Below are 22,135 nucleotides of genomic sequence, written 5' to 3'. Positions count from 1 at the left end.
GCGGTGTTTGTCTGGATGCTTTTTCACCTGATGATTGCTATTGAGACTTGTTTAATTTCCTTATCTGGGTGCGGTGAACCTTTAATCTGTAGGTGGGATTATTTTTCCTTAAGCATGCAGAGGCAGCGGAGAAAGATCTCCCAGCCAGAGAGCTTCATGAACTGTTGTTGCTTTCTCTACAATGGTTGAGTGGAATGATTACTCAATGCAGCCCGTAAGTGTTTTACTGAGCTCCCCCATTTGACATATTCATTTGTAATACCTCTTGATATGACTCTTGGATAAATGTATCAGAGTTTGTCCCTTGCATCTTTTGAGAGAAATTGAAACTAGAGCATGGCTATTGGCTGTTGAATCAGAGACTCCAGTGAAAAGCGAGGGAGAGCTTACCCTTTCTAGTCGTGAACCTGCAAGTGGCAAGGGGCCTAACATTATTGACCGAACTGCAAGCATTATTACTAAAATGGATAACCACATTAATTCAGTGAGAAACAAATCTGGAGAGAGGAATGATACAAGAGAAAGTAATCAATCACATCTCAAGACCACTCAGATGTCAGATTCTAGCTCAGGTACCATTTTGGGCAGTGCAAAAGTTAAAAGGAGAGCCAAAGGCTTTGTGCCCTCAAGAAAGTCTTTAGCTGATCCAGTGGACAGAAGTAATGAGCCTGAAACTGGCTCCATTAATTTTAATGTGAAGGAGGATTCACAGCTACCTGATGAAAACCTTAAAATAGAAGCAACTTTCTCAAAGTGGGAGGAAAGAGTTGGACCTGCAGAGCTAGAACGGGCTGTCCTTTCTCTTCTGGAATTTGGACAAATTGCGGCTTCCCGACAGCTTCAACATAAATTATCTCCAGGTTGCATACCATCTGAATTTAAACTTGTTGATGCTGCCCTAAAGCTTGCTGCAATTGCCACCCCAAACAACAAAGCATCGATATTGGTGCTCGATGGTGAACTTCGTTCTGTTATGCAGTCATACGATCTTTTCCCTAATCAACACGTGATTGATCCTCTCCAGGTAATCATTTGGTTTTATCTCCTCTTTTTTCTTTTGTTCCAGGTCATTTAGGTTGACAAAAATATATATTTGACTGTCCTTCATATCCCTCTTTCCCCAATCATTTCTGCATTGACAATTTGAAACACTATACAACACTTTGGCATTTATTTTCCTGGTTTAGCTTTCCAACCAATTGCTCTGAGGCTCCAGCTGGAAGTACATTCAGTTTAACACGAAAACTGGAAGGCTTGGTAGTGGGAGCGTANGGGGGGGGGGAGGATATAGGAAGATTATATGGTCATCTCATAAGCTGGTCAAACTGGCTTATCTACGTGTGATGGTAACATTCAAAGTTCATACAAGTCAAAATCATCCAAAACCCATAAGTTGGTCACCCTAACTTGTGTATTTTAAGCTAATAAGCACTTTTAGTTTTACCAAGATTTTTACTATGTTATCCTTAATATTTTTTTGTAGTTATCAAAATGCCTTTTCCCAAACAACACCTTTAACATCCTCTCTGTTTCATATCCTCATTTGTCCTTTTTCTTGCAAAGATACTTTTAAATCTATAATGTTTTGTAAAAATATTAAGGATATTTTGGTCATTTTATCAAAAGAAGAGCTTATCAACACTTCTTTACCAAACACGTCAAGTGCTTATTATTAGTTTCAGCACTGTAAACCAAATACAAACTGCATGTTTTAAAAATAATTTCAGCACATAAAGTGCTTATTAACATGTAATGTTTAATTTGACATTCTTTCAACTAGTGCTTCACCAACATAAAAATGGGCTAGACTTGGGTTATGTTGTTATTCATGATCAGACTTCTACTTTGACACTTTGATTTAGCTTTCATCATTTGAAATTTCAGTTGTCCTAGATTCTTTGCAACACGAGAAAGAAAAGAAAATTAATATCTAGTTTCACTTCAGGTACTGGAAAGTTTTGCATTACTCCTAACTGAAGGTAGGGGACGTGGCCTTTGCAGGCGAATAATATCAGTTGTGAAGGCAGCAAACGTTTTGGGTCTTTCATTTTCAGAAGCATTTGAGAAGCCTCCCATTGAACTCTTACAATTGCTTTCTCTAAAAGCGCAAGACTCTTTTGAAGAAGCAAAGCTCTTAGTTCAATCACATTGTATGCCTGCAGCTAGTATTGCTCAAATTCTTGCGGAATCATTTTTGAAGGTACATTTTATTTTGTCCTTGATTCCCCCAGGAGCATGTGGATAGACTCAAAATAAAATCCCTGAATATTATGGTGGCATCAAATTTGAGTGAGTGTAGAAATTGGCTAGGTTACATCAGGGCTTGTCCAGTAACGAAGCTATTGTCTGTATGAAAAGTATGCGGTTCAGGTTGTCTATGATGTTCTCTGTATTTACAAATGTTATCTCATCGCAGGGTTTGCTAGCAGCACATCGTGGAGGTTACATGGAATCTCAAAAAGAGGAGGGACCTGCTCCTTTATTGTGGAGATTTTCTGATTTCTTGAAGTGGGCTGAGCTTTGCCCCTCTGAACCAGAAATTGGCCATGCTTTACTGCGTTTAGTTGCCACTTGTCAAGGAATACCACATGCCTGTGAAGTAAGTGTATCCTCGTTTAGATGATCTCCCATTTTTCAGCATCATGAAAGCCCTGTTCTGTAAACCATGGACTTACTAAGTTAGTGTTTGAATGTCACCATAAAGTTGGTAATGGGGGAGCTATTTGCTCTTTGGTTTTTAGTATTACAGCATAATTGAAGTCACATCCTCTCTCTGCAAAAATTGTTCTTCAGGTTGAGCTTCTCATTTTGTCACACCATTTCTACAAGTCCTCGGCATGCCTCGATGGTGTTGATGTTCTTGTAGATCTTGCATTCAAAAAGGTGGAGGCTTATGTATCTGAGGGCGATTTTCCATGTTTAGCTCGCTTGGTAACCGGAGTGGGGAACTTCCATGCACTTAATTTTATTCTTGGTATCCTTATTGAAAATGGTCAGCTCGATCTTCTTCTTCAGAAGTTTTCAGCTGCTGTTGATGCTAACGATGCTGACGAGGAAGTAAGAGGATTCAGAATGGCTGTTCTCACATTACTCAAGCAATTTAATCCCAATGATCTCGATGCATTTGCCATGGTTTGTACTTGTGCAATTTCATGTTAATAGATGTTTTATCCTCCCCCTTGATACAATTTGATTTTTCTACCAAAAAATGTTATCATTTCCTTAAAGCAGAAAAAATGCACCTTTTTGAGAGTAAATAACATGCACCTCTTTATTTCCCCTTAGGTTTATAGCCGCTTTGATATGAAAAATGAGACTGCTTCTCTTTTGGAGTCACGAGCACACCAATCTTGTAAGGAGTGGTCCCTCCGTTCTGACAAGGATCAGACTGATGAGCTCTTGGCTTCCATGGGGCACTTCATTGAAGCTGCTGAAGTTTACTCTTCAATTGATGCTGGGAGCAAAACACGCCAAAGTTGTGCACAGGCATTACTTCTCTATCTTCAGATTCGGATGCCAGACTTACACTTTATCTATCTGTCTGAAACTAATGCACGGAGGGCCTTGGTCGAACAAACCCGTTTCCAAGAAGCACTAATTGTTGCTGAAGCTTATGGTCTTAACCAGCCAGGTGAATGGGCTCTAGTACTTTGGAATCAAATGCTAAGACCAGAGCTCATCGAACGGTTTATGGCTGAGTTTGTTTCTGTGCTCCCCCTTCAACCCTCAATGCTTCTTGAACTTGCTAGATTTTACAGGGCTGAAGTGGCTGCAAGGGGGGATCAGTCACAATTTTCTATGTGGTTGACCGGGGGAGGGCTCCCAGCTGATTGGGCGAAATATCTCGGGAGATCATTCAGATGTTTGTTGAGAAGGACTAGGGACTTGAGGTTGCGATACCAACTGGCTACCATCGCAACAGGATTTACCGATGTGATTAATGCGTGCAATAAAGCATTCGATAAAGTCCCTGACAGTGCTGGGCCTCTTGTCTTGAGGAAAGGTCATGGAGGAGGTTACCTTCCACTGATGTAATAAGAGACTCAACATGAGGCCTCTTACAATCGGTGGCGCCTGATACAGTATTCAGTTTTGAGTTTTTGTCCACCAAATTTAGCTTTTGTAGGAAGCAGCCTGAATTCTTGAAGACACAAGAGGTGATTAGGTGTGATGAGTTGATGATCTGCAAATTTTGGCATCATTTTATTTGTTCATTTGCCCAACTTACTTTTCCAACTGAGCTAAAGCCTGGTAAAACTAAGTGAAGTGGTGTTGTTTAAAAGAGAAATGTACATTAAAGGAGATGTTCAATGTTGTACAAAATTCTTTTGTTGATAAGCAATTTAAGTGGATGGGAGTTTATTTTTGTGAGTTGCCTGAGGTGATCCAATTTATCTTCTCAGAAATCTTAGTAGCTAGTTGTCTTTATTTCATGACGTGACCATTTACATTTAGGGGTCGTTTGATAGAGTGTATTAGAAGAAAGGATAATGCATGTTTAAGGTGTTAAATATTACGTTGAAGCTATAAATCTAATTCGTGTTTTGTTAAAGGTAATTTGTCGTAGCTAAACAAGATGTGATTCAACGAAGAAGAGAAAATAATTTCGATAATATATCTGATTTAAACACCTTATGTCTTCATTTTTATGTGAAGTTGTCTATCTTCTTCTTCTTAGTTGTTATTTCTTATCAGTTCAGTTGTTATGTCCAATTAGTGTTTGTATCAGAAAACTAGCTGTATTAGTTCAGTTGTTATTTCCAATTAGTATTTGTATCAGAAAAGAAGTTGTATTATTTATGTGTTTAGGATTGGTTATTGGTCAAAAATCAAAAGTTAAAGTTAAGTTTGAACCCACATAAAAACACATATACCCACAACTCGACCTTTTCCCCCTATTTTTGGGCATTTTTTCCACAATCGATTTTGAAGTTGAAGATCCATCCTTCTTCGACTAAATTTGTAGATGAAAAAACTAAAAGTCAAAAAAACAAAAACGATACCTGATGTGAAAAAAAAATTGGATGAAAAAGAAGATAAAGAAGAACTATCCCTTCAATAACTTGTAATTGATAAATTAGAAAGAAAATAGATTTGAAGTTCAAGAATAAAGTGATTGAGATAATTGGTGATACCATGGAGTGATTTTAGACATGAAAAAAGGGGGGAAATCTTGGGATGATAGTTTATGTATCCGAAAGAAGAATTTTTGTAATTTTCTGAAATGATAGGGAATAATAGAAAATTGGATAAAAAGGATGTGTAGCCTAAACTACGAATCTAAGGAGGTTCAAAAAGAAGGTAGGCATCATTTGTTCTTTTTCATTTGAAGGTGATCAAATCCATTCTATCCAAATTTAGAAGGCCCTTGACGAGATTAGCATAAGAGTTGAAGACATGGTTAACATCAAAAAGTTTATCTGCAGGTTGATTTGCCTCTTGTAAAGATACATAATTTAAGGTTAAAACTTAGAAGAGAAAGCACAATTATAAATTCTAGAGCTACCACAACTTGTCTAACCCAATAATTCAAAAGCAAAGAGCAGAATAAGAGGGAGTTCAGCTCACTGAAGAAAAGGAAGTAGAAATAAATGATATGCATGAGCATGAGAATAAACATACTATGACTTGAAGAAATAAATGAACTCTTCCATCATCCAAAATTCCCTTGGCCACAACAGGACCTTTATCACCAGAGATGCTACTTATCTTTGCTATTTGTACATTAATTCCAAGGACAGCTGATCTCTTTATAGCTCTATGGATACTTACTTTCTAGCATAGTCGACTTTCTGCAAATGGCGGTAATACTGAATGGTAACTAGATTCAATTTTAACCATACCATGCTGCTAGTGACAAGAAAACCATAGAAACTAATCCTTCTTTGAGGTAGCATTATCAGGACGATTTTGGGCAAGGTATCGCTTTGTTCTCTCAAGAACACCAAAGAATATTGATCCTCCAATGCCTATCCAAAGCACTCTTGGCCCGATACCCTATAATGAAATTTAATTCCAAACAAACAGAGGTAAACAAGCATGTATCAGACTGACTGATAAGTTTCAGATTCAAATGGTACACCTACATATTTATTGCAAGTCAGAAAAAACAAAAGAAGAAAGAAACTCAGTAGATGTGGGAGAAACGTGGAAATATTCCTTGTTGCAAGTCCTTAGCAGCTTCTATTTGATGCAATATTTAGGATGACATATCTATGTTAGGAGAAGATAGACAAAGTACATGATATTTACTTATATGCACGGAAGATGAGGAAAATGTGTGGCATCAGTTTATGACTATATTAGGGTCCCATCAAAATCGGGCCTGGTTATGCAGCATGGAGTTATAAATAATTAGTGATTAGGGAATTAAAGGACCAGAATTCAGCGTAAATGTAAGTTTCGGGGCATGGCTCTCTTTTAATATTTGCACCCGTCGTAATCCCAGGATACCAAAATGGTGAAAGGTGGGGTGGGGATGCTAAGCTCTTTCATCATCCATTTGATTTTCCATAAAAGAGAAATACACAAACCAAGAAAAGAGAGTCTCCAGGATAAAAGAACTCAGGTTTGGGTCCTAGTACTGCAGTCTAAAAGGAATTGTGGGATCCATTTACCTTTAGAAGTGCTGGAGGCCCTTCTTCTGCAACAATAGTCTTCACACAATCAACAATGCCTTTGTATTGATTGGCAGAACCCTGCAGAGGAACAAGACTAGAATTCATTACCTAAATTAAATGAAAAGGTAGTCTTGCCATTTATGGAAGTGTCATTTTGTAATAGCCATGCATGCATTGGATGAAGAGACTAGGAGACAGAGAATTTGAGTACCATGTGAAGCAAGCAAGTACCTGAGTCATTAATCTTGTCTTAATGACATCAAGAGGAGTAGTTATAGCTCCAGTTAGAGCACCTGCAAGAAGTAACGGTAGCCATTGATAGCTGTAGAGAAGGGGTTCATTATGTACATGCAGACGCAGGAAAATCATATATTTACTGCAGCAACATGAAAAGTTATAAATCTAGACAGGCTAAACAAACAGAATTTCAGTAATTTGCGTTTCCCACACAGCAATTACTTTTAGTCATATAATCATGTCAATCGTCGCTCAACATTGTGTATTCATTCACTGAAATGGCAATTCAACAGTCTTTTCTTCATTACTTAAAGAACGCTTTGATGCATAACTTTTAATAGGTACCATTTGTGTCCCAAATCCCCCCGTAGCAAAAAAAAATCAGTAATGAATAAATTTCATTGATGTGTTCCAGCGCTGGTACGGCAATTTATAACTGACAGCTCTTTTGAGGAGATTCCAGATTGGCCCAAAGGATTTCCATATTGATGGATCACTGTACAACTCTTCAAGAGTGTGATTAAAGAACCCTGCAGTTCAGTTTTCTACCTCTTAAAATCCATAGGTTCTAAATCTAGAGAAATTCAAACAAGAATAGATGGCAAATGCTTGTTTTGTTCTTGAAGTTAGGCCATGCTTTATCATTTCCTACTCCAATTTATTAATCCAAAGGAGGAAGACAAAATTGTAGAGGTCATTATGTGATTTAAGTCAGTACTGGGCAATTAGTTGGTTTAAACACCCTGTTAATTGTGCAATGTACAACTTATCTTTACTTGAGCCTACATTTCTTGATACTTCAAGCTTAAATGAAAGAGCAAGTGACACCCTCTAGTCAGCAGCTGAATTATTAAAATAAAAAAATAGCATGCCTTATCGAGGACTACCAATGGATGGACATATAATAGGACTATGAAGGTGGTTTACCAGCAAAAGCACCGATAACTGCATTCTCTGGATCATTCAATTCCCTTTTTGCCTGGTAAGAGATACATAAGGCAGCTCTGATATCAATCTTAGTATTTAAGACTAGTGCCATACCTTTTTCAATCAAACAGTAAAGCATCTGATTATCTCCATCCATGATTGAAGTGGAAAAGCAAATAAGCAAATTTAACGTCCTCATGTTTGTTAGTTCAAACACTATTCCATGAACTTTTGATGCTACTGAAGTGAGAAGTCAAGCATGCAAGGAGGAAAGACAAGAAGAAACGAGCTCAGAGAATTTCTGTTCAAGTATGAATATACCAGTTTATGCAAAACCTTTTCTTATTTTCTTTAGTTGTACATCAAAATTTAGACTACATGCGAATGAAGCTCTATCACACATAATTATTCAACAGAGAAATGGGTAAGTTTCATATAATATTGAAAGTTGCTCTCAACATCTGGGAAAGAAGGATACTTACAGCCAGCTTATAACCTATCCGCAGCTGCTCATAGATACAGAACTGGATGGCGTCAAATGGTAAATCTCGAAGTAGAAATGACCCATATCCCTACAAAATCCCCATATTATGATAAAATAAACCAATGTTATATCTATCATGTGAAAGTTGCACCCAGCTATCATTTGCAGAAAACTGAACCAGTAATACCCGAAAATTGTAATGAACTAGATATGTGACATTAAAGAACAAGCATACCGCATAAAGACCTTTAAAACCTTCTTTTGAGACTATTAAGCGAACAGCATCAGGAGCCGAAGCAAATTGCCTAGTTTGCATTCGCTGCTTAATGACCTGTAGTGTCAAGAAACCAAACGCAATCAATAGATTAACAAAGGGAATATCCTAAACAGGCAAAATCAAGAATGATAACAAAAGGAGAATCATGATATTCAGGAAACTGAAAATCTCAAAAAAAAAATCACTCACCTCAGTTGGAACACGAACGAAGGAAGCAGCAATGCCTCCTAAAGCACCAGCAGTCTGAATGAAATTTGGCAGTTCTTATTATGAAACATAAATCACAATTGAATGAGTAATATGCATGCTTCAGAATTCAGACGTCAGATACTGAGATACAAAAGCAACTTTCATTTGTGAACATTTATATTTGAAATACCACAAGAATGTGTAGGCATAACTTGAAGAATATTGACCTGTGAAAACCAACTTTATGAAGATTCCAGATAGAGTTAAATGCATGTATAATTTACAGGAATAAATAATATTCATGAGGTGATATGAAATCATGTTCAGTAACCAGGATTTAGTGTGTGCTTGACAGACTGCAAGATTTATGTCATGTTTCTTTGCTTATTTCATTGCATCTACATTTCCACTAGCTAATTACCTTAGTTTCGTAATGTATCATATCATCTAGTACACTGACAGTTGTGTTCCTTTTAGTCCTCAAATTCTTCTCCATGTGGTACCTTTTTCTTTTTTCGTGGGGAATAATGACTATGGAAACAGTATATTCCATAAAACACCCACTAGAAAGTTCTAAAAATGATTTTTAGTCACATAAGTTCTATTAATGAATAGGTGTATGTCGTATGTCACATCACAAACTAGAAAACAAGACCAGCTTGATTCAAAAAAACTAGAAAACAAGATCAAATGCTGTCATGACAATGGGAGGAGAAATTCTCACAAGATGGGCCACAGCACTAAGATTTTCAGGAAACATCTTCAATAGCTTCTGCTTTGCCGGTTCATATACACCAACAAAAATAGCAGAAGCCCTGCACGAGAGAACAGGATCAATAGAAACTGCTATTAAATACCCTTAGGTAAGAAACCGTACAAGAAAATAGGGTTGTTCACCTCAATAAATGAAAGCTAGTTATGGTTGCAAAAGAGAATTTCAATTGCATCGGTTGACAAAAGTGCACGTGTCATGGAGACTGATATACTTAGTTCTATACTATTAAATAGTACTTTGTTACTACAACTTACGGTAGGACTCCAGCAAGATTTCCAAGAAGCCCAGAATACAACCCTTTCAAGGCTATTTGTCCTCCACCACGAGCTACCTGCACAGGGAAGCAATGCACTGATGATTCGAATACTCAGGGGGAAACAACAGACTGAAAATAATGTAATTAAAATGAAAAGAGGCCTGGCGCTCTGCATTCAACTATTTTAATGGCAGTAAACCTGAATATAACTACTCAGCTGTATGCAAATGGAATGTCAACTGGACTACGCAATAAAATGTAGCTATGAATACTTCAAAAGTTCTACTCTATCTAAATTATCTATCTACCCTTTCCTCATCTCTTTGTTCCAGTCTGTCAACATAAGGAGCTAATAGCCTCGAGAATCCTTAAAAAGCCTGTTGTGAATTGTGAAGCTACTAAAGATACCAATTCAAGCATGGTAGAATCACTCATATAATTGATATAGACTTCGGTTATAAACAATTAACTTACCTGCAGCCGTGTCTTTATTGTATCAATGGGATATAAAGCTGTTTCAACAACAACACCGGCGGTCCCTCCTGCTATCACACCCTCTGCACAAATTAACCACAATTAGAAAAGCCAAACCTCGAAACAAAAGATTCTTGTCCTATGATAGTTTTGATAACTGAAATATTTTCTTTTAGCAGTTGGGGAACTCTATGTTATTAATATCTGTAGCCCAACTAGTATGAAATAATTATGATGCATCATATACCTTCTTTTTTTAAGATAAAGATGATGCATCATATACTTTCTTTTTTTAGATAAAGATGATGCATCATATACCACCTTCTTTCTATGACCGAGAAATCTAATCCTTAGGAGCAACCACACTCTTCAAAACTAGGGGATAATAGGCCCACCCCTCTACCCTTCTCCACTAAAATACCAACCTTAGTTTGCATGGCAAGGGCTTGAACCTGTGACCTAAGTCAAGTCCCTCAACCTTTGCCACCTGAACTAAGTCCTGGGAGCATGATGCATCATATACCTATCCAGCTTTGTATGATGTACTCTGTCCCACTACTAGCTTAGTACTGAGCCTTTACTACTAATGAACCTTGTCAAAAAGAAATTATGATGCCATCATAAGCTTTTAAGCACGAAGTTGCTCCAGAGAAAAAACCATTCTACCATTTGACAGGCTTATCACTTGAATTCTCAGCTGACACTCAAGAACATTTTTTACTAGTGACTCAATAACATTTTCTAAAATAAGGTAAATGATCTTATTAATGTTGGAAGAATCCCCGGTATACCAGCTCTATAACAAAAAAGTAGTCAAAATGACTTTTTGACAAAAGACTTTACTATTCAAATATCTGTGTGGTGTGGCTGTTCAATTCCTACCTACAAATGTTGAAGTACTTTTGTAAATGAAATCAAAATAATAAATGAAAGGGGAAGTTGGGAAACCAGATTGATGTAGAGAGTTCTTATCTGTCAACTGCAGAGTGTAGAGAGAAAGAAATGATCTTCTTATTTGTCTTTCCTAATTCCTTCTTTTCCCTCTTTTTGGGAGGATGTGTTTTGTTGGAGGTGGAGGTTGGTTGTGGGCAAGCTGGGAGCAGCCGTTAAATAAAAGAAAAATAAAGAGAGCGACAACTTCAGGATATATGACGACTTGACAAGAATGCTCCAATATCATCATTTAATTACTATTATTTCAGCAGACATACCAAATAGTATCCGTAGAAAATCAAATGGTTTCTCTTCTTCATTGTTGATTGATGCAAAGAACTTTTTTGGTACCATCTGAAGGTTATCCATTTTTCTGCCAGATGCATCTGCAAAATCAAACCACATCCTCAAGAAAGAACCGGAAACTACAAGACGAAGAATCAATATGAATCTACATCCTAATATGGGGCAATGCATGGTTATTCTTTAATCCTTCATCAAGAAACCTAGAGCTTATTCTTAAGTATAATTTGCCAAAGAGACAAGAACATTTTAATAATGGAAATGAAACCATCACTGCCACCTCTCTATTTCATGCTTGCTTTGTGACCATTGGTATTCAAGACATCAGCTCAAGAGTAGTTAGTTAGTTAGTTAATCTCATTAAACAATTAAAGTTGAGTGTATAAAGAAACTTTTGTCTTTCTAAAAGGAGCACCATTCAATCTATTGAGCCATTAAGCTAGACCTATCATTACACTAAACAGTTTTGCTTGATTAATTGTATTTTCTGAAGGAAAAAGTTTTCCTTAATGTAACTAACAGAAATATTTCACTACTATCACTAGTAAGTGTCGTCTGTTCAAAACCAACAAGTAGCAGTACATATTAGCAATCAGATATGTAATTCAAAGTACATGCACTTAATTTAACAACATTACGACAACACTGTCAAATTAAAATATTAGTACGAAAAACACTGACTCCAATAAATACTGAATCCAGTAATTGAGTTGGTTTAGTGACCTAATTTGGATCTTGAGATCCCAATGTTCAACAACTAGAATCCCTTAAAAATTATAATTACTTTATTCATCATTCTTAGCCACATAAGGAAATGATTAGGAGCTGATATTCCATCAAAACATCTCCGATTCCTTTCTGTCCCTACAACCCAAAAAATGTTTGCTAATATTCTTAAATCTCTAGTACTACATGTTTATTTCTTCCAGTTTGTTTATCTTATTATCTTGTTGTTGTTACTGCCTCCTTTTCATCTGTTCGTGAGCCAAGGATCTACCAGAAACAACCGCCCTACCCTTACAAGTTAAGAGCAAGGTCTGCGTACACTCTACCCTCTCCAGACCCCCACACCCCACTTGTGGAATTATACTGGACATGTACTCATTCTTAGCCACAAAGGGGACCAGTGGAACCCTACACTCCCATATATTCACGCACAAGCAGAATCACTAATATCAGTTACCCTTGCAATTTCCGGATATGATTATAGCTACACCTACCTTTAGTTTCAATCAAAACTTAAATCAAATATATCATACATTAACCCTGCAATTAATTGTAATTCATTATCCCTCCCACGATCTTTCAGAAACAACCTCTCTACCTTCACGAAGTAGTGGTAAGGTATGCATACACTCTACCCTCCCCAAACCCCACTTGTGGTATTCCACTGGGTATGCTGTTGTTATCCCTCCAACCCATCCACCCACCAAAAAAAACACCTAAATTAGCATTTCTACACTGTAAAATGTCAGTTTAAGACAAATTATGCCCAAAAATTTTCCCTTTATATCAGTCCAAACTCCAAACAATTACGCTCTTCCATAACAGTACACTCAAATCATTACTTCCTTATACAACAACCCAAAGAAAATGGTGAAAAATCAGAAAAAGTAAAACGATAGCAAAACTTACAATGTTCACTTGTAAATTACCTGTAGCAGAAGAGGAGGCTGCAAAAGAATTCTTTGTATCCAAAGCTAATGCAAAAGGCCCCATTTTGAACCTTAAAATTCTCTTTTCTTCACCCAATACCAAAAAACAACAGAAATTTGAGACCTTTTATGATATCATTTGCAAATAAAAATGAGAACTTCAAAAGCTAATCAAAAATATTAGTGGGGTTGGGGGAAAATTACCAGTTCTTGGGAAGTTGGAGTTGGAGCCTCTCTTTGTTAGCTTCTGGTTCTTGAAAAGCCATTGCTATCTTATATCGTACGTGTCACAGCTGAGCAAAGTACAACTGTTTAAACAGGTGGGTACTAAAACAAATGCATGTGTTGTTTTTTCACTAAAAAAAATAATGATATAATTTATGGTTAATATAAGAAAATTTAACCATAATTTTAATTATGTATTGTTAATATATATAAAAAGAAAAAGAGGAATCAATTTATGGGAAGAATTAAAAATATTTGGAATGTAAAGGAGAATAGTGGGTGAGTTTCAAAAATAATTAGAATATAAAGCGCAAGGCATAATGTTTCTTACAAGGTTGTCGAATGACACTGTTATAGGCGAATGGGGTAAGGCATATGGGTCTTCTACACCTTTATTATTTTTGGTGTCTTCTGTGAATTGTATGTCCTTTTGAAATTTTTTGATCAATCTTTTTGTCCTTTTGACTTCAGACTCAGATATATGTATATATTAAGAAGAAGTAAGGAAAAAAAATTGAAACAAATAAATTATTACTATATATGATTATGTGGTAATTAACAACTAAAAAAAAACTCATTTCATTTGGAAGCTGATATTTAGTTTTTCTTACTTTCACGCGTCTAAAAGAGTGTGTATACTTTTGCCATGTCAATATTTTAGGAGGAGGTGAAGGTTATTATTTATCAGAAAAATGATCATTAATTTTAATTAATAATACAATTTATAAAAAAAAGTAATTAAAAATAAGTAGGTTAATGTCAATCGTGTTCATTTTCTTTTAGCTAAACCTACAAGGCGATGATTAATTACAAGAATAGATATTGCTCAAAGGTATAGACTCTCTCATAGAATTTCTAAGGGAAGAAGATGAAAGACTAGTGTATTGTTTTTTTGGAATTCTTCGATGTCTCCCTTCCTTCTAGAAGTTTTTTTATAGGCCAAAAAAGTTGGACCGTCATTTCAACATGAAAAAATTACACACTTGGCACTAAAAGGCTATCTAGTAGCATATATATATATACTTTGTGACACTTTGTTTGAGACTGATTGTGATAAATTAGAATAAGACTCGAGACTGATTGTTAATTTTTTCGAAATTCATTATGAGGATACTATCCTGTTGTAATATGACCTCCTCCAAGTAAAGGTCTTGTAGGCTGCCCAAACTAGGAGCAACCTAAAAGGGCAGGTATTGCATAGATTAATTCTTGACAATCTAGGGACAAAATAGACTTTCAGAAAGTTAATTAGAATAAGAGGAGAAGAATGTCTATTATTCAAAGTTGAAGGTAGAGTTTGATTCACCCAACTAATTATAATAAATTATTACTTTAATATACTATATTACAATTTTAAAAAATCACATAATCATTATATATATCATTACCTTGACTTGATGACGTAAAAACAAATTATATATATCGTCAACACACATAAAATATAAATTAGTATAACAAACAAAAGCATAAACTCCTCCCTTCCATAATTTGAAAACTTGTAGGAATACCAAAGAAAAAGAAAAGAAATAATTAGTGTTTGTCCGTTTTCTTCTCTCCTTAACATTAGCTCATACATTCATTTTGAAATAAAGTTGTCTCAACTTCATTCATTCACATTTCTCCCTAAAAAAATCACCATATTTCTGAAGAACATATATTTTCGTATTGAATATAATCAACGTACATATATAGAAGGTAGCTAGTGGATTAGCACTAGCAATGGCTCATATTAAGTTGTTGTTGATATGGGCATGTTGCTTAGCGCTATCGACTAGTTTTGCATATGGTCTTGGTGTTAATTGGGGTACACAAGCTGCACAAACATTGCCCCCTTCAACAATTGTTCAAATGCTTAAAGATAACAAGATTGATAAAGTTAAATTATTTGATTCTGATCATTGGACTGTTAAGTACTTTGCTGGTACTGGAATTGAAGTCATGCTTGGAATACCAAATAATCAATTGGCAAAATTTGCTGATGATTATGATTTTGCTAAGGAATGGGTGAAAAATAATGTTAGTACACATTTGTATAATGGAGGTGTTGATATCAAGTAAGCACCACCATGCATTTTCCTATGATCTCTTTATTCTTAGATTTGAGAAAAAACGTAGTACGACGTGTGTATTTAATTTTGTATAGGTTTAAGTGTCTATATATGCACATCCAAAATTAGAGGGTATAGATGCCAGCTGAAACCATGTTAAGTGGTATATTTATGTATTATGTCAATATTTAGCATAATATATAAATGTGCTCTTTAACTTGACTTCAACAGACAATTATATCCTCTAACTTTGGGTGTGTACAAGAAGGCACTTAAAAAATTGTATAAAATTGAACAAATAGACATATTCTGCCTACGTAATATCCTACATGACAATTTTGTGTTCTATGTGGCGTACTACGTGTATTATGCCACGTAAGACATGTGTGTCTACTGGTTCAATTTTGTATCAGTTTAAGTGTATATTTGTGCACACTCAAAGTTGGAGAGCAGTTGAGGTCAAGTTAAAGAATATATTTATGTATTTTGTTTTCATGATTTTCTAAAGCGATAACTATTTTGGATATATGTATTATTGCTACGTCACAAATTTTGATTATTTCTTTTTTTTCTTGAAGGTTTGTGGCAGTTGGAAATGAACCATTTTTGAAATCATACAATGGTTCATTTTTGAAATCAACATTTCCAGCTTTACAAAATGTACAAAAAGCCCTAAATTCAGCTGGCCTTGGTGACAAAATCAAAGCTACAATCCCACAAAACGCCGACGTTTACGAATCGGGTAATTCGGGTCCATCACAGGGAGATTTCCGATCGGACATAAGGGACCTAATGCAAAAAATTTGCAGTTTCTTTAAAGACAACAACGCACCTTTCCTCGTAAATATTTATCCTTTCTTAAGTCTCCATGAAAACAAACATTTCCCAATAGAATTCGCATTTTTTGATGGTCAAACAAAGGCAGTACGTGACAATGGAATATCATACACTAATATGTTCGATGCGAATTTGGATACATTAGTTGTATCGTTGAAAAAAGCTAGTTGTTCAGGTGTGAAAATAATTGTTGGTGAAATTGGTTGGCCAACAGATGGAGATTTATATGGAAATGTTACATTAGCCAAAAGATTTTATAGTGGATTTTTTAAGAAAATGGCTACAAAAAAAGGAACACCATTATACCCTGGATTTATTGAATATTATTTATTTAGTTTAACAGATGAAAATGAAAAAAGTATTTTACCAGGAAGTTTTGAACGTCATTGGGGTATTTTTAGGTATGATGGAAAACCTAAATTTCCAATGGATATTACAGGACAAGGACATGAGGCAATGCCTATTGGTGCAAAAAATGTTAAGTATTTGGAGAACAAATGGTGTGTTTTGAACAAATATGCTGAAGATATAGGTAAAATTTTCAACTTAATCTACTACTCTCTATTTATTTATTTTTGAAAACTTTACGTTTTTTATGATTTAGATAATTAGTAGGTGGTGAATGGCTGGGGCGAGTTAAACTTGGATGGATCTGAATAGGTCGAATTAATAAAGAGTCATAATCCGATGTGTTCAGAATTTGCTTAGGTTAAGATGTTGTAATTGGATCAAATAACTTGTCATAATAACTCAAGTGGTATGAAACTTACATAGTTATTATGATTAATCTAGAGTTGTACGGGAAAGACTCTATCAACAACAATTTCATTCCTAGGGATAGAACTCGAGATCTCTAAATAATGATGGAGGAGTACTTAATCACCACTCCACCACAACTAGGTTTGGATGCAATGCTTAACATTCATGGGAATGGAACTCGAGATCTCTGAATAATGATGAAGGAGTACTTACCACTCCATCACAACCTAAATAATCAGTTAATTTTGCTACTTCAACATATATATATCGATCGATCTTAATTAATTTGTTTGTGACTGAGACATTGTTGTTATTGTTACATAGGTAAACTACCTTCAAGTGTACAATATGCTTGCTCAAGGTCAGATTGTACAGCAGTGGATTATGGAGGATCATGCAACAAGTTAGATGGAGATGGAAATGTTTCATATGCATTCAACATGTATTTCCAAATGAATGGTCAAGATGTTGAATCTTGTGTTTTTGATGGATTGGCACAAATTGTGGAGAAAAATGCTTCTGTTGATAATTGTTTATTCCCTATTGGTTTGGAGAGTGTTGGAGTAAGAATTGGTTTGGATGCAATCCTTAACATTCTTGTTGGTTTCTTCCTCTTTTTGACACTTCTCTAAAAAATAAAATAATTAAACTTGCTTTTCAATGTCATGTATTAGACATTTGTTTGGTTTGAAATATATAATTAAGATAAAGTACTACTACTAATGTTTACTTTGTTAAAATTTTAGGTGTCTCATTTTGTATGTATATTTATATTAACATAAGACACTCAAGTTTTGTTGTATGGGAAGGAATAAATGTACATAAACTTAAAATTTCTTGAAAAATTTTGAATTTTTTTTAAAGTTTAAGATGGGTCTATGCACTTTCTCTATGATTATTCTATGATATTGGATTGTGTAGGGAATAATTAAATTTTCTTTTTAAGAAAGTGGGTAAAATATTGGAACATTAATAATAGGAAGTAGATTAATATAATGGTTAATTTTGGGGACCAATTAGATAGTAGTAATATAACTTTTCGTAGCATATTAAATGATTATGCTTAATTTTTTTCTATTCCCCTTCCCTTTCTCTTTCATTCATGAATATCAAGTGCGATGTGTTTGTCACGTTTCAAAATACCTCTTAGATGTGTTTGACATCTAACACATATCATTGTCAAGGCAAACTCAATTTTCATATCTTAATTATTAATTCACAACATTTCATAAATCAAACAAGTATCAAAATTAAATAACAGAATAATTAATTATGAAATAATTAGTATATGGAAAAGGGTTATATTGTCCTTTGTTATACTATTGATTCATATATGTTTTAATTAATGTTAAACTAAGATTACTTTCAGTCCACATATATTTTTTTAGGAAAATTGTATGAAATAGCAAATTATTAATTCAAATTAAATGTTACAGCCATAGTTTATTTTATTTGTAATTTGCAGCAAATATTCCATGTTTTTTGCCATCCCATTTGTATACCGAAATATACAAATGCAGGACCTATTTGTATACCGAAATATACAAATGTAGGACCCATTTGTATACCGAAATATACAAACAGATCAAAATATACAAATGTAGTGTCACGCCTCGAGCCTACACCCTGGGCGGGATTGGCACTCGAGAACCATTGATGGCCCCAAGCGAACCCTTGGCCTGACTTAACTTGTAGCAGAAGACTTAAATAATAAGGAACAACCTCAAAAGATAACTCATGCAATAACTTGGAATGTCTTAAAAGAACATTCGACTAGCCAAAATGACAACTTACTGTCTTAACATAAACAACTAAAATGGACATACTAGAGAATTTTATGAAATAATTAATTTATATTAGTTGATGGTTAATGGGTCAAGTCCATAATTGATTTTAATACCCTAAGTCTGACCTATATAGGAAAGTAAGTTAAGGAGTTTATTAATTTTTAGTCATAACACAAACTGATTGCGGCACAAACCCTTAGAGGAGAGAACGACAAGATCTATCGCAGGTAAACAAATTTCAATTGAAATCTATTCCCTGCCAATGTTAATGGTTGCTTGAATATAGTATTATTATTATTATTCGTTTGATGTTAATGGAAGTGTAAACTTAAACTGACAAATTTGGTATGTTTTGGCTTATCTACTTGGTTCTCCGAATCGAGTTACTTGTAATTTGGTGGTCCTTATCTTATTGTATTGTCATATGATTATTATNATGTATACCGAAATATACAAATGTAGGACCCATTTGTATACCGAAATATACAAACAGATCAAAATATACAAATGTAGTGTCACGCCTCGAGCCTACACCCTGGGCGAGATTGGCACTCGAGAACTATTGATGGCCCTAAGCGAACCCTTGGCCTGACTTAACTTGTAGCAGAAGACTTAAATAATAAGGAACAACCTCAAAAGATAACTCATGCAATAACTTGGAATGTCTTAAAAGAACATTTGACTAGCCAAAATGACAACTTATTGTCTTAACATAAACAACTAAAATGGACATACTAGAGAACTATAACTATCCGTCTATGAAGCCTCTAAAACAATGAGGAATGTCGGGACAAAACCCCCGATCATCCTAACAACTGAAATACTGAAAACAATGTAAAAATGGGTCCTCCAAAAAGCAAGGAGGCTCACCAACTGACTCTGAGTGCTCAACTGGATCAACGTCGCGCTGGATGTTCATCTTGATTACCTGTAGCTGCATCATGAAAAGATGCAGGCCAAATGACATCAGTACATTGAAGGTACGAGCATGCGAAGGGAAAACTAAACATGACATAAGCTTGAAATGAATTTGAAAAGAACATTTATCTTAGCTTTACTCAACTCAAATGAAAAATAAAACAACAGTAAAGGTGCAGTTGATATAAAACATTTAAACCGAAATAACAACTCAATTTACTCATATCATAAAGTAATATAATTATGTGGGAGTTTCTCTAACCTTCTATTCTTTCCCGGAAGTCGATGACTATTCATAGCTATTACCTTGACACCAAATAAGAGTTCGACCCAATGCTTTATTTCTCTCCTAGTTGATCCTGATTCGACATTATAAGTATATTGATTTTTCCCACCGACAACCATCACTATGAGCTAATGTGATGATACAACGTCTTGCCCACTCTGCCAGAACTGTCATATAACTTGTCGTGATATAGAACGCCTCAACTAAGTGGATCCACTAGTCTATGCTAAAAAGCATTAAGGTATCATCTAAAAAGTATGACCCTTTCTACCCATGATGGCTACATGATTTATGAAGACTTGAGTTATTATGAACTCGTCCCCATATCAGTGCTCAATACTAAACTCCGAAAATATACTCAGCTCATATGTTTTAAAACAAAACTCTTTTTGTGGTTTGAGGTAATTACTCAAAAACTAGCTTAAAAGCTCTCTTGAAAATCGATGTTTCCTTTCTTGTTTAAATGTGAACATTTTAAACTCTTGTGAATACTTAGTTCCTGTTGATCTGAAATGAACTTAACTATTACTCCTTACTCAACTCAAAACTCAAGCCTTAAAAAGAAAGTTAAACCATTTGTAAAAAACTTTTGGAATACTCTATGAACTTCTCTTGACTTGACTCTTAACTTTCCTTGAATTGGATTATGGATTCAAGGCTCATGATCTCATGTTTATGGATGATTTCATGGTGTTTAGACGTACCTTAGAGTGTAGAAATCAACTAGAAAACTTAGGTACATTGCTAGGAAACTCAAACGAAAAAGAGTGGAAAAGGGTAGATGACATGGCGTCCCTGGCGCTCTGAGTGGCGCGGGGCGCCAGAGAGCAAACTTCAGAAGTTGGGTTGGGGCGCACTTGTTGGCGTGGCTCCCCAGAGCCCAAACTTCAGAGATTCATTTGGGGAGCTCTGAGTGGCGCGGCACCCCAGCCCTCTCCCCAAGTTTTTGACGAATTTTTTTACTCGTTTTTCAACGCTAAACCCTTTAAATTCAATTAGTTTCTTTCTCAAACGCTTAGAATCCAATACACAACCAAAGTATACAAGTACCCATTCCAAAACAGCCTTAAATCTCACCAAATTACTCCCAAAAACTCCTCTAAAACTCATAATCAAGATTCAAACGAAACTTAAACAAATTTCATCAAGAACTCATAATCTTTTCTTTTAAGAACACAATTACGCTGAATTGAATCATGATTGGCGCGTGGGTGAACTAACTCAATGATATGTGTTCTCACATACCTCGTAGGGATCAACCCTTGGCGAAATCCACAGGCAATTCTTCAAGAACTTGGCGATTCCTTGCTTCTTCTTCTCTTTTCTCCTCTTCTTTTCTCTTCTCTCAAAACCCTAACTTAATTTTAATAGCGTAAACTGAATCCCATTAGTTGAGACCCCAACTTAATTACCAAAAACGAATTTAATTATTTGGGTAGTGAAAAGACCATAATACCCTTAAAAAATTCTCGTTTTGACTTTCCTTATCTAGATAACCCAACTTCAAATGAGCATATCTTTCTCATACGAACTCTAAATTGAGCAAACTTGACAGCGTTGGAAACATAATTCAAAGATCTTTCCTACCGTATCTTGTAGCACACCTAACTCATCCTAAGCTAGGAGTACTTATGGTCGTTTGAAGTTGTCCAAAAACTCATCCTTGGCTTAATTTTGTCAAACTTTCCAAATTTGATTATTTCCAAAAATGGTTTCTTCCAAATTCTATTTTTTTCTAGTTCTTTCAAATAGCGAGGTGTTACATGCATGACCCATTTGTATACCAAAATATACAAATAGATCGAAATATACAAATGCATGACCCTTTTGTATACCAAAATATACAAATGCAGGACCCATTTGTATACTAAAATATACAAATAGACCCAATACATATTTTTTATGTATATGTATAACGAAATATACAGATTAATAGCCATATAAAATATAAAGTTTGATATGGAGCGCAATTATACAAACTATAGTTATAACATACAAATATGATTTTTATGTTTGCTAAACCTAAAATTTACTCTATTTTTAATGTGATAAAAGTGACTCAAATTTTCTTACGTGTTTTTTTCTTTCAAATCTATATATATATATATATATATATATATATATATATATATATATATATATATA

At 35.1% G+C, this 22,135-nt stretch overlaps 4 protein-coding genes across 4 annotated transcripts in view; 3 read left to right on the top strand and 1 right to left on the bottom strand.

Annotated features, from left to right (window-relative positions):
* Window positions 1-4,360, top strand: part of LOC125855205 (uncharacterized) — a 50,017-nt gene extending 45,657 nt beyond the window's left edge. The window contains exons 21-26 of the mRNA XM_049534897.1: window positions 93-214; window positions 295-1,024; window positions 1,946-2,200; window positions 2,417-2,599; window positions 2,794-3,132; window positions 3,286-4,360. Coding sequence (XP_049390854.1) covers window positions 93-214; window positions 295-1,024; window positions 1,946-2,200; window positions 2,417-2,599; window positions 2,794-3,132; window positions 3,286-4,035 — 2,379 coding nt within the window. The 3' untranslated portion in view covers window positions 4,036-4,360. The remainder of the gene's footprint in view (window positions 1-92; window positions 215-294; window positions 1,025-1,945; window positions 2,201-2,416; window positions 2,600-2,793; window positions 3,133-3,285) is intronic.
* LOC125855207 (tRNA(His) guanylyltransferase 1-like) overlaps window positions 1-22,135 on the top strand; it is an 84,110-nt gene that overhangs the window by 45,657 nt on the left and 16,318 nt on the right. The gene's annotated exons all lie outside the window — the stretch shown is intronic.
* Window positions 5,654-13,390, bottom strand: LOC125855209 (S-adenosylmethionine carrier 1, chloroplastic/mitochondrial). Its single transcript, XM_049534902.1, has 13 exons — window positions 13,335-13,390; window positions 13,131-13,217; window positions 11,451-11,558; window positions 10,240-10,322; window positions 9,764-9,840; window positions 9,459-9,549; window positions 8,735-8,788; window positions 8,504-8,599; window positions 8,267-8,356; window positions 7,785-7,836; window positions 6,852-6,913; window positions 6,618-6,698; window positions 5,654-5,997 (listed from the first exon to the last, which is right to left on the bottom strand). The coding sequence occupies exons 2-13, from the start codon at window positions 13,192-13,194 to the stop codon at window positions 5,875-5,877; spliced, it is 981 nt and encodes a 326-aa protein (XP_049390859.1). The 5' UTR covers window positions 13,195-13,217; window positions 13,335-13,390; the 3' UTR covers window positions 5,654-5,874.
* On the top strand, window positions 14,988-17,834 carry LOC125855208 (glucan endo-1,3-beta-glucosidase 8-like). The gene is made up of 3 exons (XM_049534901.1): window positions 14,988-15,409; window positions 15,982-16,772; window positions 17,324-17,834. The coding sequence occupies exons 1-3, from the start codon at window positions 15,075-15,077 to the stop codon at window positions 17,629-17,631; spliced, it is 1,434 nt and encodes a 477-aa protein (XP_049390858.1). The 5' UTR covers window positions 14,988-15,074; the 3' UTR covers window positions 17,632-17,834.

The sequence above is a fragment of the Solanum stenotomum genome, chromosome 2, assembly GCF_019186545.1.
Source record: "Solanum stenotomum isolate F172 chromosome 2, ASM1918654v1, whole genome shotgun sequence".
In the NCBI taxonomy this organism is placed as follows: Eukaryota; Viridiplantae; Streptophyta; class Magnoliopsida; order Solanales; family Solanaceae; genus Solanum; species Solanum stenotomum.
This window is presented reverse-complemented; position numbering and strand designations above follow the sequence as displayed.